This window comes from Acinonyx jubatus, chromosome F2, assembly GCF_027475565.1.
Source record: "Acinonyx jubatus isolate Ajub_Pintada_27869175 chromosome F2, VMU_Ajub_asm_v1.0, whole genome shotgun sequence".
Classification (NCBI taxonomy): Eukaryota; Metazoa; Chordata; class Mammalia; order Carnivora; family Felidae; genus Acinonyx; species Acinonyx jubatus.
This window is the reverse complement of record NC_069394.1, coordinates 59,456,362-59,471,330: the sequence shown is the minus strand read 5'-3', so window position 1 is coordinate 59,471,330 and position 14,969 is coordinate 59,456,362. Positions and strand designations below refer to the sequence as shown.

Genomic DNA, 14,969 nt, shown 5'->3' with positions numbered 1-14,969 from the left:
CCAACTTATGAATAAGGATGACTGCTCTTCATTGAAACCACCATATGCTCTGCAGATTTTAAATTTCACAGGATGATGAACTCACTGAAGCCTACATTAAGTTAGTTACCTAGCCTATTACGAAGACTAGAAGTTAGTTATCTTTGGATGCTCTACTATCTAGTGCAATATTCCCAGAGAGTTGTTCAGTTGACAAATTTTTGCTATATTTGTTAAAATACTTAAAATATTTTGCTAAAAAACATTTAAAAAGAAAATCACCATCTAGAAATTTAAACTGTTTTTATTCTAGACAATTAAACATTCAAAACTAATGTAAATTAATAGTATCACATTTGCTATGATGAATAAAAGCAAACGTGTAGAACATTTTCACCCAGATCTCACCAGGACGCCCAGGCAGCAACCAGCCTGAATGACTGCCTACTCTCTGGATGAGAATTCAAAGTTCCCAAATGGGAAATGCTGGCCTACAGATCCTTTCTCTGAAGTCAGACAGGGGCAGGCTTAGACCACTTTTGGAGACTAATAATTATTCTAGGAAGTCTGAAGCAGGCCTTAACTAACCACTGGTATTTGGAGAAGCTCTAAACTAAGCTCTAAGTTAAATTTAGTGCATTCTAAGGTGGATCCAACATATTCAGAGCATACAGGAAAGGAAAGGGGATGTCATGTCTCCACATTTCCCTGGGGTCAATACCATACAGGGGTCAATGATAAAGGAATGAAACTGGCTTTTTTTTTTTTAAGTTAGGTTTATTGAGGTATAACCTAAATACAGTAAAATTTACCCTTTTTACTAAAAGCATACAGTTCTATAAGTTTAATAAGTGTATAGTCATGCTCTACCACCACAATCAAGATACAGCACATTTCCATTGCCCTTCAAAATTCTCATGACAACTTATGGTCAATCCTTCCTCAGCCCCTGTTTTCTGTCTCTAAAGTTCTGCCTTCTCCAGAATGTCATACACATCAAGTCTACAGTATGTTGCCTTTTGATTTCTGGTTTCTTTCATGTGTCATGATATAACTGGCAACAAAGCGAAAGAGACCTGGACACTGAGTGAAACGGAGAGTGGTAGGAATTGAAACTGGAGAGGTGGAAAGGGCCAAATCACATAGGGACTTAAATGCCATAACAAAAGTTTTGGATTTGTACTAGGTGTGATGAGAAAAGCCACTGGAAGGTTCTGAACAGCTCAAAATCTGATCGGATTAACTTAAAAATAATTCTGGCTACTGCATGGAAGACAGACCACAATGGAACAGAAGCAGAAAACAAGGAATCTAGTGTAAAGACTACTGCAGTTGCCTGGATTAAACAGGATAGGGGCATCTGGCTGGCTCAGTCAGTGGAGCATGCAACTGTTGATCTTGGGGTTGTTAAGTTCGAGGCCCACACTGAGTGGAGAGATCACTTAAAAATAAAATTTTTAAGGGCGCCTGGGTGGCTCAGTCAGTTGAGTGTTCAACTCTTGATTTCAGTTCAGGTCTTAATCTCACGGCTTATGAGATAGGACCCTGTGTTAGGCTCTGCACTGCCAGCATGGTGCCTGCTTGGGATTCTCTCTTTTGCTCTCTCTTTATTGCTCCCTCTCTCTCCCCCTCACTCTCAAAATAAATAAATAAACATAAAATAAAATAAAATAAAATAAAATCTTTAAAAAAACCCAAAAACCATGATAGTGACTATAAGGGCAACAATGGAGGTAGTGAAAAGTAGTCAGATGATAGATGTAATTCAAAGGGATACTGGGACTGGATGTAGTATGTGAGGAGGAGAGAGGAGGCAAACATGCTCCAAGGAGCTTGGCTTGAGCAACAAGGTAGTGATGGTGTTGTTTACCAGGATGGGTAAAAAGAAAGGACAGGGGTGAAGGGAGAGGCAGGTTTGTTGGTGGGAGAATTAAAAGCTGCATACATTTGGACGTTGTCAGCATACAGATGATACTATATCTCCCTCCTGACCATCCTGCAGATCTGTATGGACCTTTGATAGAGATACTTCACAGTCCTTGTCCTCTCACTCCTTAATACAGTGAGTGGATACACTGAACAATACATTTAGTCTCCATTTTGCTGAGTTCCTAGGGTTAAATCTAAAAAACTAAGGTAGCCTGTAAATGTTCAAGGCTAGAGAGCTCTTCCATTTGTCACCTTCATTTTCCACATAGATAAGAACAACAGGAGTTTGTTTTAAGAGGGGTCGCCTCTAAATTTTACATATTTTTTCTCAGAATACTTACTCTGTTCATTAAATTACGTGGCTCAAATGAACTAAGGATAGAACACGTTCTGTAAGTGACTGTAGTTTTTCTTGCTTTCAAATGTTTTCCAGTATTTACTGGTTAACAGGTGAAAAAGCCATTTAGTGGTACATCCTTTCCACCTTATGAAATCAAGTTTATGCTTTCGGTATGGTGAAGAAGTACTTTTTGCATAGATAGACCCTGAGTATGAGGAAAGCGTAAGGGCAACATAATGCGGAAAAGCAGAGGATGTGCAGTAGAGATTTACTGTGCCTCCTTTCCTCAGGGAGCCTGAGAATCCAAGCACAAGGGAGGAGTACTGATCACACTGTACTTCATTCGCACCTCTGAGGCCACCGAAGTAGAGTGTTTAATGTACAGAATGACCAATCCAGTCACAGCTCCATTCATTCATCCATCTATCCATCCAGTTTCCATCCATCCACCTGACCATTATCAACAAATTTCCTGAAAGTCTTTGTTCTCTTAAAATTTCATGCAAATTCATCAACTCTAATGCAACTGTATTTGCTTTAATATAGAAATGTCTTTATTTACTTACCATTGCGTAAAACTGACATTCCAGTAGATGTAGTGTAAGACCTCTACGTATACGTGTTCAGGTTGTGTGCTGAACACCTTGTGGGGTGGGGGGTGGGAAGACCATTCATGCTGTAGTTCTTGTGGATTTGGACAGCAGTAAATTGCCTTGAGGAAGAAGCATCTTTTTTTCTAACCTGTAAAGGTGCCATATGGGCTAACACTAGCCCAGAACTTTACCACATGGACTTGGCACAAGCCTGAACCAGCCTCATTATTTTATTCATGAAGAAGCCAAGCTCCAAGAGGCAGAGAGACAAGTTCCCACAGCTACTTCATGGCAAATCTAGGTTTGATCTCGGTCTCTATTCCATTCCAGTGCTCTTGTACAGCAGCATGCTGCCTCTGCTAACAATGGGTTGCTCTTCTCAGGTGTGTGGCTTTCTGAAACACTCTTTCATGTCTTTGCTCAGCCTAACAGGCGGCCTTTGCAGGATGGTTATCTCATGCTGCTCTTGCATGTGTTTCTGCCATGAATGGATACAGAGATACAGCAGCAGCTAGACTTGTTGGCAAATACTCAAAGTCGTAAAGTTGCTAGTTTGCAAGCTCCACGAGAGCAGGAACCATGTCTAACATTCTTATCACTTATCCTTAGCACCTAGCATATAGCTAAGTTATAGTTTTACACAGGGAAACACAATACTTTCTATCAATTAGCTTAGGTCATGTCCCTCTAATTCCTGCTGCACTCTCTTCTGCAGCTAGAGCAGAGGTCAGTGCCAAACTCTGAGAAGCACTGGAATAATCTCCAAGCTGCTTTCGAAGTCAATATGCTATTAACTGTTTATTATTAGTGGGGCTGATTCAGCCAGGAGCAGGAAGATCAGTCACAGAACCAGAAAATGGCAGCACTGGAATGGATCTTGCAAGCCATCTAATCAACTCCTTCATTTAACAATCCAGAAAACACTCCTCTCCCAAAGAGAGGGCAGAATCCACTCAGGTAGCTGCAGCTAACTCACGCCGTGGTTAGTTCCTAAAACTCATTTTTTCTGCCTAATTTAGTTGCTTTTTCCTCAACACCAATCAACAAATGATGATCGGAAGGAAACCCCACAATGACAGAGACATTATGAACTAGGGAAGTGCGCCATTAAGGATGTCTTTTTTGAGCTGGGCGATAAATCATGTGTTTTAGAAGATAAACTACTATGTTCTTTTATTCTTTCCATCCAAGGGTACTACTCAGAGAGAAGGAAAAAAAGACTAGTCAGGCAAGACTATTAGAAGTCTTCAAATTTACTGAGAAATGGATATAAAAGTGAGTTACCATTGTTCTGCATATGAATAGTTAATTTAGAAAGCATAGCTGGTTAGTCAAACTGTAAATCGTGTATGTGTATTTATTTTTACTCCAAACTAGAAATTCTATGACCTCGATCATTAGTTTAGTCTAATCCGATGATTATTTTAACTGAAAATATGTATTATGTTATAAACAGGATATTTTTTTGCAAGCTGCTATCTAAACAAGGGAATTTGTTATTAAGAAATAATATACTTTTCAGATTTTAAGCTGTAATTCAGAAATAAAACCTTAAAAGTAGAAACAACACTGCAGTGTCATTTAAATAAGATCTCAAATTATGGGAGTAAGGTGATGATTCTGAAAGTTCAGTTATTTTATACACATTCTAGAATATTGAGCTCTCTTCAACAGAACTGAATGAGTATATTACAGTGAGACCCTAGTGTTATCTATGTTGTTTATCTAACCCTGCTTCCTATATGTAATTTTTAAACACAAAAATAACTTGTAGGGCAAATATAAGAGAATTCTGTATTTTAATTAATAATGAACTACCCACTAGAAGTCTAAAATAATTTAAATCTCCCAAGATCTTGGTTTCCCAACCCCCAAATTTTGGATTTTTAAAAATTCTAGCAGATGGTGCTAGTGGGTAATGTATTAGGGAAAGCAAAGCTGTAGGTGTGCCCATAACTTCCATTTTGATGGTCTCTGATTTCTCAGCTGGGCCATAATGCAGCAAAATGGCAGTGGCAAATTATACCTGATCATGGCTGGCTTCAATGGAGCTTCCAATAGCATGGAAAGTCATCTGCACAGGGGCTAATGTCAGACAGGTCACACACTCTTTGCCACTTTGTCTATCACAGTAGTGAACCTATAACAGAACACATGCAATCTGCTGAACGCCACTTGTAAGAGGGAGCCAGATGCAACAGGTCCTTTCCAATAGGTCTAGATTTCCAGAAAAATTCAAATAATTTATGCAGAATATACTTCAAATATTTAAAAAGCTATCAAGGACCTTCCGATATCCAGGGAAAATCTATTAATTCCATTTTAAGTACTTTTGAGGTTTTAAAAGAGTCTCAGATATGCTTTATAAAATGCTTTACAGTGTTGTAGCTAGTAGAAAAATTCACAATTAAATACCATACCTATCTTTACAGTCCAGCTTTTCATAATGCATCATGCATAAAAGACTCAAGGGTAAGCGTAAGTCAAAGTTCACTTGATTCCAATGGAATTTTGTCAACCTGAATTTTTGTTCATCTTTGACTCTACATGTGTGTGATTGCCAGTTAACTGCCAGTGATGTTCTTCTATTTCTACATTACAGTATACCCTATAAAACCACTGCTAAATATATATAGATATCACTACCTCATGTTCTGCTTGAAATTGACATTGTAATCAAATTGAATTAAAGTGAAATGATTTTTAATGTACAAACCAAAATAAAGTTACTATATTATTATTTTTCTTTTAGTTAAACACAACCAACCATTATTAAAACCACATGTAAGACATTCCATATCAGAGGCAGGGTAAATGGGGGTAGAGGGAAGTGTGAGTCCATCTTCCCAGTGGGAAAATTTCCATCCTCTCATTTACCTACTTTCAGAAAAGTTCTTTCCAGCAGTTTTTATTTTCATTCTAAGCTAACAAAGTAAAAATAGCATTGCTTTTGTGATTAATGAAACGTGCCTATAGAATGGGATTCTTACTGATTGTTTTATAGGGAAAATTGGTTTTATTAGTTATAACTTGCTCAAACTGTTAAATTTACATAGATCTAGGCTAAAAGCTTAGGTGAAAATCTTGAATTTGTGAGGAAGAAAATTAAAATACACATATCAGTTCCCTGTGGCTTAATTCTAACTGCTGCATGATAATATCCATAATATACCTTTGTTATAGATTATGGTCCACGTATATTTTGTTATGGATAATATATATCTGACTGAAAATGACAACAATATGGATCTTGGTCTAATAGGTTAATAATTGAACATTTTTAAAGCAGTAGGGTTGTTAAGATTCACCATCAGTTTCCCTGAAGGTAGGGAAACATCCTGGAATCTATAAAAAGTAGTTTAGAGTTTAAAATCAAGGCAATATACAAAGCTTGTTTCCAAAGTACTTTAAAGATTTTATGATAAAAATATTTTTTTCCAAGTTAACTTTGGGGGAAAAGATTTGACAGCAGTTCTAAATCACTGCACTATGCCTCCTAAGCAAGTTGAAAGGTCACTCAGTATATATGAGTTCAAGAATGTGGAAGTGTTGTTTACTATGCATCAGCTAAATATGATGGGGGGAATGAAACTTATCACATAACAGCTTTATGCAAAAGCCAATAAATGGTGACACTAAAATAGCTACAGTTCACAGCTATTTATGGTACCATTAAAGTATTATGTCTGATATAGTGCTATTATAAAACATGCTTTTTAAAATAAAATATAACCGCCCTTTGACATCAATTGAAAATCTGTATGAAAGACATGACACTTCCCTAAATACTCAAATTGATAGTGAATACACTTATATGTCAGCCAATTTACTGCAGTTCTAGTCTTCTTCTAGAGAAATGAAGATTATAAAGGACAGAAATACCACAAGACAATCCTAGTAGAAAATATAAACTCCCAACTGCATTTCCATCCATGGCTTAGACACTATTACTGAAAGATTTAACTTTCTCCTAACTGTATACAATTCACTGTAAGCCTGCAATACCCTATGAAATATTATGCATCCTGCAGACATTCAATATTGGTGAACATGTATAACCTGTACATAACATAAATGTAGAGGTGTGAGTTTGCACACAGCTTCAAAGCAAATGTCAGAGCATCCAGTGAATGTGACAGAGATTGCTAATTATCCTCCAATATTCTTCCTCAGTAATTCCCAGCTGGCTACTTAAATGCTCAGAATAAAGTTCATATTTCTCAGCCTCCCTTGCATGTGGTTGAGTAGAACGTAAATGTAACAGCTTCCTGGAAACTTTAAAAAGACATTTCAAGCGTGTGCCTTTCGCTCTTATTCTTGACTCGCTTTGTCAACCTGCTTGAAATGCAGGTGGATGTTAGCATCTTTTCACCATAGGACAAAGGCAGAAACCTAGAGATGGTAGGATGGTGAGGAGGCAGGATCCTGGGTCCCTGAAGACTTGATGGAACAGAACCATCACACTAGCTCTGGACTGCAAACTTACAGACCTTTATATGACAAAAGAATAAACATCTATTTTATTTAAGTCACTGGGCTTTTTATCACTTACAAAAGAACCTAATCCCAGGGGGACTTTTCCTGCTGCCCCAGAACTGACACCAGGACCCACAGCCAACAACAAAAGGATCTCTAAGGAGCTGCCAACATTTAGGGTAGGGACAGAGGGAACTGGAAAAAACCAAATGCTGCCTCAAGAAAATCATGAATATCATCTACATGGAAGCCAGTAGGGAATGAAAGCAGGCTAGGGTGGCATCTTCCCCTACGCTGGCCCCCTCCTGGCTTCCCAACATCAGAGTAGTAAGGCCATGAAATGAAGCAGGCGGATGGGGTGCCTAGGTGGCTCAGTCGGTTAAGTGTCTGACCTCAGCTCAGGTCATGATCTCACAGTTCGTTTCAAGCCCTGCATTGGGCTCTGTGCTGGCAGCTCAGAGCCTGGAGGCTGCTTCTGATTCTGTCTCCCTCTCTCTCTGCCCCTCCCCTGCTCACACTTTGTCTCTGTCTCTCAAAAATAAATAAATGTAAAAAAAAAAAAAAATGAAACAGGCGGAGTATGGCAGAAGAGGTCTCAAAAGTCCCTACCCCACCGACCACAAAGACCACAAATATTCAAAGGCACCGAAGTGAGAGGAAGAGAAAAAGAAATCATTGCCCACCCTCCCTCCTCCAAGTGTCTTGAGCCAATCAACTGGCTTGCAATGCTAGGGATCGGAGTTTGGCATTTTACAGTGAACCAGACTCAATTTTTAAAATTAAAGGTAACCAGATATAAAGGAACATGAATGGGGGATCTGACACAGCATGGAGGAAAGTGGTGACTGGAGAAATATAAAATCACTCCACGTTTGTACCTTCACTGCACTGAGACTGCCCAATAAACCAGATAAAAACTATGCGAAAAATACAAGAAACTAGTGATTGAGGACACAGTTCCAAATTAAACAAAAAGTAATAATATACAGAAAAGAGGCCTTAAGAAAGAGTCACATGTTACACACCACTCCACATCAGCCAGTCATAAAAGTAAGTTTGATATGGCTCTTTTTAGTTATATATTTTCTTCTTGGATATAACAACATTAAAGTTCATAAAATTGTGAATGTCAAAAAAAATCTGTGAATGACATTTTGAAATTCATCCTGTGGCACAGAAAAATGCTTCTTATGATTCAAAGCATCAACAGAAGCCAGAATTCTGAGGACCACTAGCCTGAAATAATTAGGGTAATAAAATCATACTACATTCTGTAAGGCACAAATCTTTAGAACCGACACAGCAAAATCTGTTGTAACAGAGCAGTGTGTTCCTACAAATGTGGCTCTAAAAATTCCACTATGCAATGTCACAGGACCTTGATTTTGATTAAATAAAAAGTTATATAAAGATAATTTTAGAAGGCTACAAAAGTCATCTCCTATTGTACTTTAAGATTTACTATTTACAAATCATATCATTTTGCTATCTTTGGTACTTTAAAATGTAAGCAATTGATCTTGACGTTTATAATGTTATAGTTCTTGTTCTCAATTTATAACACTATCAACTCTTTGTTTCTTTCCCATGGATTTAAAAAAATTATTCCATGAAAAGATGGGCCAAAAATTTCAATATATGTAAATTAAACATGTGCCTTACTTTGAAATTTGCAAATCTATGATAATTTTTATTTTAAAATAAGTTTCCTAGTTTGACTTGTAATCACATAAACCCAGATGAGATGCTGTAGTTGTGCATTCTGATACTAACTTTGCCAGTCCAGAGATTTCTCTTTCCTGAAGGGAAGACAAGCTACTCCAACTATTCATATAATTTAAAAAATAAAGAAAACTACTATAAAACCTTAGAGTAATTTACACTAAAAGCTACATATGTACATTTTTTCATGCCCACTTGAAACTACGAGGGGGCATCCAAATGAAAATGTAAATTCCCTACCTCCTACCTCCAAAAAAAAAAAAGAGTTGAATCAAACTGTTTCCTGCAGGGCTGAAACTCCTTGATGTTGCAGGACTACTAAATATTTTACTAATCTCAGCAGGAAACTGGTTAACTGCTTGTTTGTCAGATGTTTTTAATGGTCACCCACTGTGGGACAAAAATGAGGAGGGTATGAAAAAGACCCATGTTTAAAGACCGTTGCTCTTTGGATCACTAAGGAAAGATAAAGGCCTGTATATTCATATGTGATACCTAACAGAATCACTGTATCAAGAAAACGTGTGTGATTAGCACACCTTGAGTTCATGAACTGTGGGGCAGAGATCCCATTCCAGCCACTGCACAGATGCTCTGCATGAGCAATAAAGGCTGTAAGGAGCCAAAGAGTGACGGTCTCAACACTGGAATTTAGGATAAGGATGTCAAAACACGCTGGACTTTTGCAGTGTCTGCACAGTGGCCGTACAAAAGACCTGTATCTTTATTAACACAAAAAAACAGCATTTTCTTGGCAAAGTGTGAAACAGTATTACTTGATAAATATTGCCCTAATAAATAGTGTCAGTTGGTATTAAACGTTCTTAGCTGCTTTTTTAGATCACTTGATGACATGTAAATCATCTTATTTGGGTCAACTAGGGTCAACAGTAAAAAGCTACATTATGTTAGTTATTTAACTAATGAATTAATTTATATGTAATAGATAAAATGAGTTTCTCCATGAAAATCACTTAGAGCAATGCCTAGATCATGGTTAGCATTAAAATAAATACATTAGATATTCTTCTTACTACAATTATAATACATCCCATAATAATGTACTAAAAGACATGACATGATATATAATCATTAAGAATAATATTATATTAGTATAATGCCTGTCACTGACGTTCTCTAAAATTTTTCCCAATCCTTTTCATAACTAAAATCAATTCCTTTGTAACTAAAACGTAAATATATATTTAACATGTTCAGTCATTTACCTGTGTTTTAGCTGTCTGAATAACCTGTTTTACTCTGCATGCAATATGCTTGTCACATTAACATCTCTAAAGGGATAAGTGAATGAACGAAATCACATTATAAAGACTGAGACTCCACTTGTAATTATCTTTTCTCTCTTTAAGAAATTCTATGCTTGGGATAAGCTTTGAGAGTTACAAGGCTGTATTTGGCATACAAAATCTAATAGGGATGTATAGATTTATTTCTAGTGTAAGTCACAGATAAAAATTGCCTAGCAAATTCAACAACAGATGTGTTATCTGTATTGTCAAGGGAGATAAATGCATTCTTACTTTAAGGGATGAGCGTGTACATGACAAAAATCCTAAATGTTTTTTCTTTGGTTTTTAGTTTCCACTTACTATGCCAGTGGAAGTTTAAGGAGGAAGCCAATAACTTAGAAAGTAAATTATACACACACATAGTTGTTTTAGTTTGACACTTCCATCAAAAAAACCCCAAAACAAAACAAAAAAGCACTAGGTGATTTTTAACAGGCAATTTCATAGCTACCAGAAAAGAAGCTTCTGTCTCTTGTAGTGCATACTCATGTTTTGACATACCCACATATAACCATTTACATATATATAAGAAGAGACACTAAAATCTACAGGGCTTTGAAAGAAAATTTTTTTTAAGTTTTTATTTATTTCGAGAGAAAGAGAGAGCATGTGCACACGCACGTGAGTGGGGGAGAGGCAGAGAGAGGGGAGGAGAGAATCCCAAGCAGGCTCCATACTGTCGGTGCAGAGCTGGATGGGGGGCTCAAACTCATGAACCCTGAGGTCATGACCCAAACCAAAATCAAGAATTGGACGTTTAACCGACTGAGCCACCCAGGCACCCCTAAAGACATAATTTTTTAACAAGAAAAACTTCTCCTAAGGTCAAAGGGCAGTTACAGTTATTTAGGCAATTAGTACACTACCAAAGTTAAACTAACACAATCTTCTCTCAATAGAGCCAACCAACTCTAATTTTCATGTATTAGAATTCTATCGTATTGAATAGCCCTTCAAACAATGGAATCAAAGACAAGACCTTATAAATCTTCATTATATACCAGTTTACTTTATAATGGCATTTAATTATTTTTTTATAAAAATATCAGAATGTTTTGCTTTATACTCAGGAATTACAGATTTTAGAAACATACTGTATTTGTTTTTAAAATACAATTACTTTCATGATGCGAAGACCATTATGATGGCTTTTACTTCCAGACAAGATGAAATAGATTTACTTTTCCCTATTCTTCCTGCTAAGTATAAGTAAAAGCTCCTGATATTATATATAAAACAAACATAAGAGGATTCAGGAAGGGGAGAAAGAAGAAGGAAGAATCGAAGCTAAGGATTTCAAGACCCAAGAAACAACAGACTGGTAACTCCTAAGTTTTCTCTTTGCCTTATACATCCTGGGCTGGGTGCTAAAGAAGCTGGCAACCTGAAAATGTCAATGGATATACAAAATAATAATAAAAATAATACTAATAATGCCAGAAGAAAATCTGCTTTCTCTGTTCAAAAGGCCAGAAAAGGAATAAATTGGCAAGACAGAGAATATTTAGACAATAACTGCCCTATTCCAGCCAAACACCATGGAAAAATTGGCAGACCCATCCTCACTCCCATCAGCAAAGGTCAACTGGGGAGCCTAGACTTCTATCCTTGCCAAATGAATGAGTTAACTCAATTCCCCAACTGGGTTGGTGACAGAGAAGTCTGAATGGGGAGTCAGAGCTTTTATCCCTGCTGGATCCCTAGGCTTTGTCTCTACCTGGTGATAATGAGGCACACTATGCCTTCTCACTGGGGTAGTTTCAGAACTGGCATAGTGGAGGGTCAGGACCTTCACCACTATTCAGCTATACTAAGTCCCCCTTCTCCGGCAACAATGTCAACAGAACTCAGTGGAAAAAGTAAACTTCTACCCGTAACAAGTAACAAGGTGGCACTCCTATACTCCTAGTTGGTGCAGTGTTAGGGTTGCTAAAACAGAAGACAAGTAAGACAGCGAGATTTATCATACCTGAAATGTCCAGGATTCAATAGAAAATCATTCATTATACCAAGAACCAGGATCTCAACTTGAATGACAAAAGACAATCATGAGATGCCAACACCAAGATGACATAGGTGTTAGATTCATCTGACAAATGTTTTAAAGAGCCATTATAAAAATGCTTTAAAAGGCAATGACACACACATTTAAAAAATGAAAAAATGTAGTCTCCCCAAAGAAATTGAAGATATAAGAGGAATCAAATAGACATTTTATAACTGAACAATAAAATAACCAAAATTAAAAACTCAGTGGAGAGGAGAGAAAAGATTTAGTACACTTATAGATAGAAAAACAGAAATTCCCCAATCTGGACAACAGAGAGAAAATAGACTGAGAAAAAATGAACAGAGCCACAGAAATTTCTGGGACATAACAAAGATCTAATATTTGTGTCATCAGAATCCCGGAAGGAGGAGAGACAGTGATTGGGGCTAAAAATAATTTGAAGAAATAATGGCTAAAAATGTACACAATTTTGGTAAAAGATATAAGCCTATAGCTTCGAGAAGCTGGGCAAATCCTAAACAGAATAAACACAAAGACACAACATAATCAACCTTCTGAAAATTAAAGACAGAGAATAATCTTGGAAGCAGTGAGAGAGAAACAACTCCTGACCTACAGAGGTGAAACAATGGGACAGCAGTGTCTTGGCAGAAACCATGGAGATCATAAGGAACTGGCACAACATTTTTAAAGTGCTGAAAGAACTGTCAACCCAGAATTTTATATTGAGCAAAAATACCCTTAAGGAATGAGGGGAGTCCAAAACTTTCTCAAATGAGTGGAAATTTGAGTATAGGTTGCCAGTAGACCTACTCTAACAGAATGGCTAAAGTAAGTTTTTGAAACAGAAAGGAAATGATAAAAGCAGGGATCTTGGAACTCCATTGGGAAAGGAAGAAAAAACAGAAAGGAATAAAAGTGTTGGTAAATAAAATAGACTTTCCTTTTCTTCTTGAATTTTCTAAACTATGTTTGACATTGGAAACAAAAATTTTAACAGTGTCTGATATGGTTCTTACTCTTTGTGAAGGAAATATTTAAGAAGATTATATTATAAACAAAGCAGCATATGGGGGACTGAGAATGGTACAGCATCAATTCTGTGAGATTCTTACCAAAAATATGCTCAACCTCAACCAATCATGAAGAAATTTTAGAAAAACCCAATTCAAGAACATCCTACAAAATAAGTCATCACATTATTCAAAAGTGTTAAGATCATAGGGGTTGCCTAGGTGGCTCAGTTGGTTAAACGACTCTTGATTTCAGCTCAGGTCATAATCTCACGGTTCTTGAGTTTGAGCCCTGCATCAGGGTCTGCATTCTCAGCGCAGAGCCTGTTTCAGATCCTCTGTCTCCTCCTCTTTCTGCCCCTCCCTCATTCACATTCTGTTTCTCTCTCTCTCAAAAATAAATAATAAGACATTAAAAAAAGGTATTAAGATCACGAAAGACTAAAGAACTGTTACTTGATTGGAAAAGATTTAAGAGACATTGCAACTAAATACCCTGTGGAATACTAGACTGGAGCCTGGACCAGAAAGAGGACACTCGTAGGAAAACCGGAAAATTTGAATAAGATTGTATCATCATTAATTTCCCAGTACTGACAATTATACTATGGTTATATCATTGCTAACATTAAGTTCTGTACTATACTTCTACCTAAGTTTAAAATATTTTTATTATTATTATTTTAAATGTTTATTTGTTTTTGAGAGAGACAGAGAGAGAGCGTGAGCAGGGAGGGGCAGAGAGGAGGAGACAGTGAATTGTAAGCAGGCTCTGCATGGTCCCTGCAGAGCCCAATGTGAGGCTCAAATTCACAATCCATGAGATTGTGACCCGAGCTGAAGTCAGACACAACCGACTGAGCCACCCAGGTGCCCCTAAAATTATTTTTTAAAGGCCACTAATAAAAGAAAACCTTTAGTGCTTCAGAATAAAGGAGATAAGGAGAGGCCCAGCACCCATTAGAGTAGGTATCAGATAAACAAGTTTTTCTACGCATATCAGAGTTTTATATTAAAAGAATCTTTAAACACAAGAGAAGGTAATCAGTGGAGATTTTCTTTGCATTAGAAAAATAAAGTCACTGAACAATGTGGTAGTTTCTACCTATGATATCAAAAGGAAAAAGGATGCAGGAAAAAAAAGTTTCTGGCAAAAAGCCTGGAAAATTACAGTATCCAAAGCATAATGACAAAGAAGCTAAAGGTTCTTCATTAAGTTAGAGATTTAGAGAGAAAAAAAATTGTTGACAGATGCCTAATCATGGGAAGTCTAGCAATGGGGACCAAGAAACTTGAACAAAGAAATATCAATAAATGCTACTTGATTTCCAAAAGGTAAGAAGTTGCTGCTTATGTTGCAAATGCAAAGTGGTAGGAAATACTACCTATGACAATTTTTTTTTAGCTATTTTTATTTTTACTCTAAGACAATATGACTATCACTATCTGAACTTTCTCCTCTATCATGAATGTCATTACAAAAAATTTCCGCTGAAATCACTTTTAATAGGGAGCAGGAACCAACAAATTCTATCAGGTTCTTCTTTTTAGCAGTTGACAAGAAGTTGATGGAGAACCAGAAGAGACTACTACTGC

At 36.9% G+C, this 14,969-nt stretch overlaps 1 protein-coding gene across 15 annotated transcripts in view; it reads right to left on the bottom strand.

The window, feature by feature from the left end:
* Window positions 1-14,969, bottom strand: part of STAU2 (staufen double-stranded RNA binding protein 2) — a 305,709-nt gene that overhangs the window by 96,726 nt on the left and 194,014 nt on the right. For 13 of the 15 annotated variants that reach the window (XM_027064372.2, XM_027064370.2, XM_027064371.2 and 10 more), the window contains one exon: window positions 4,868-4,981. The exons of 1 other annotated variant lie outside the window; for it this stretch is intronic. In XM_027064372.2, coding sequence (XP_026920173.1) covers window positions 4,868-4,981 — 114 coding nt within the window. Of the gene's footprint in view, window positions 1-2,405; window positions 2,961-4,867; window positions 4,982-14,969 lie in introns of those variants that run through there. One more of the 15 variants, XM_053208295.1, reaches the window with a different exon arrangement.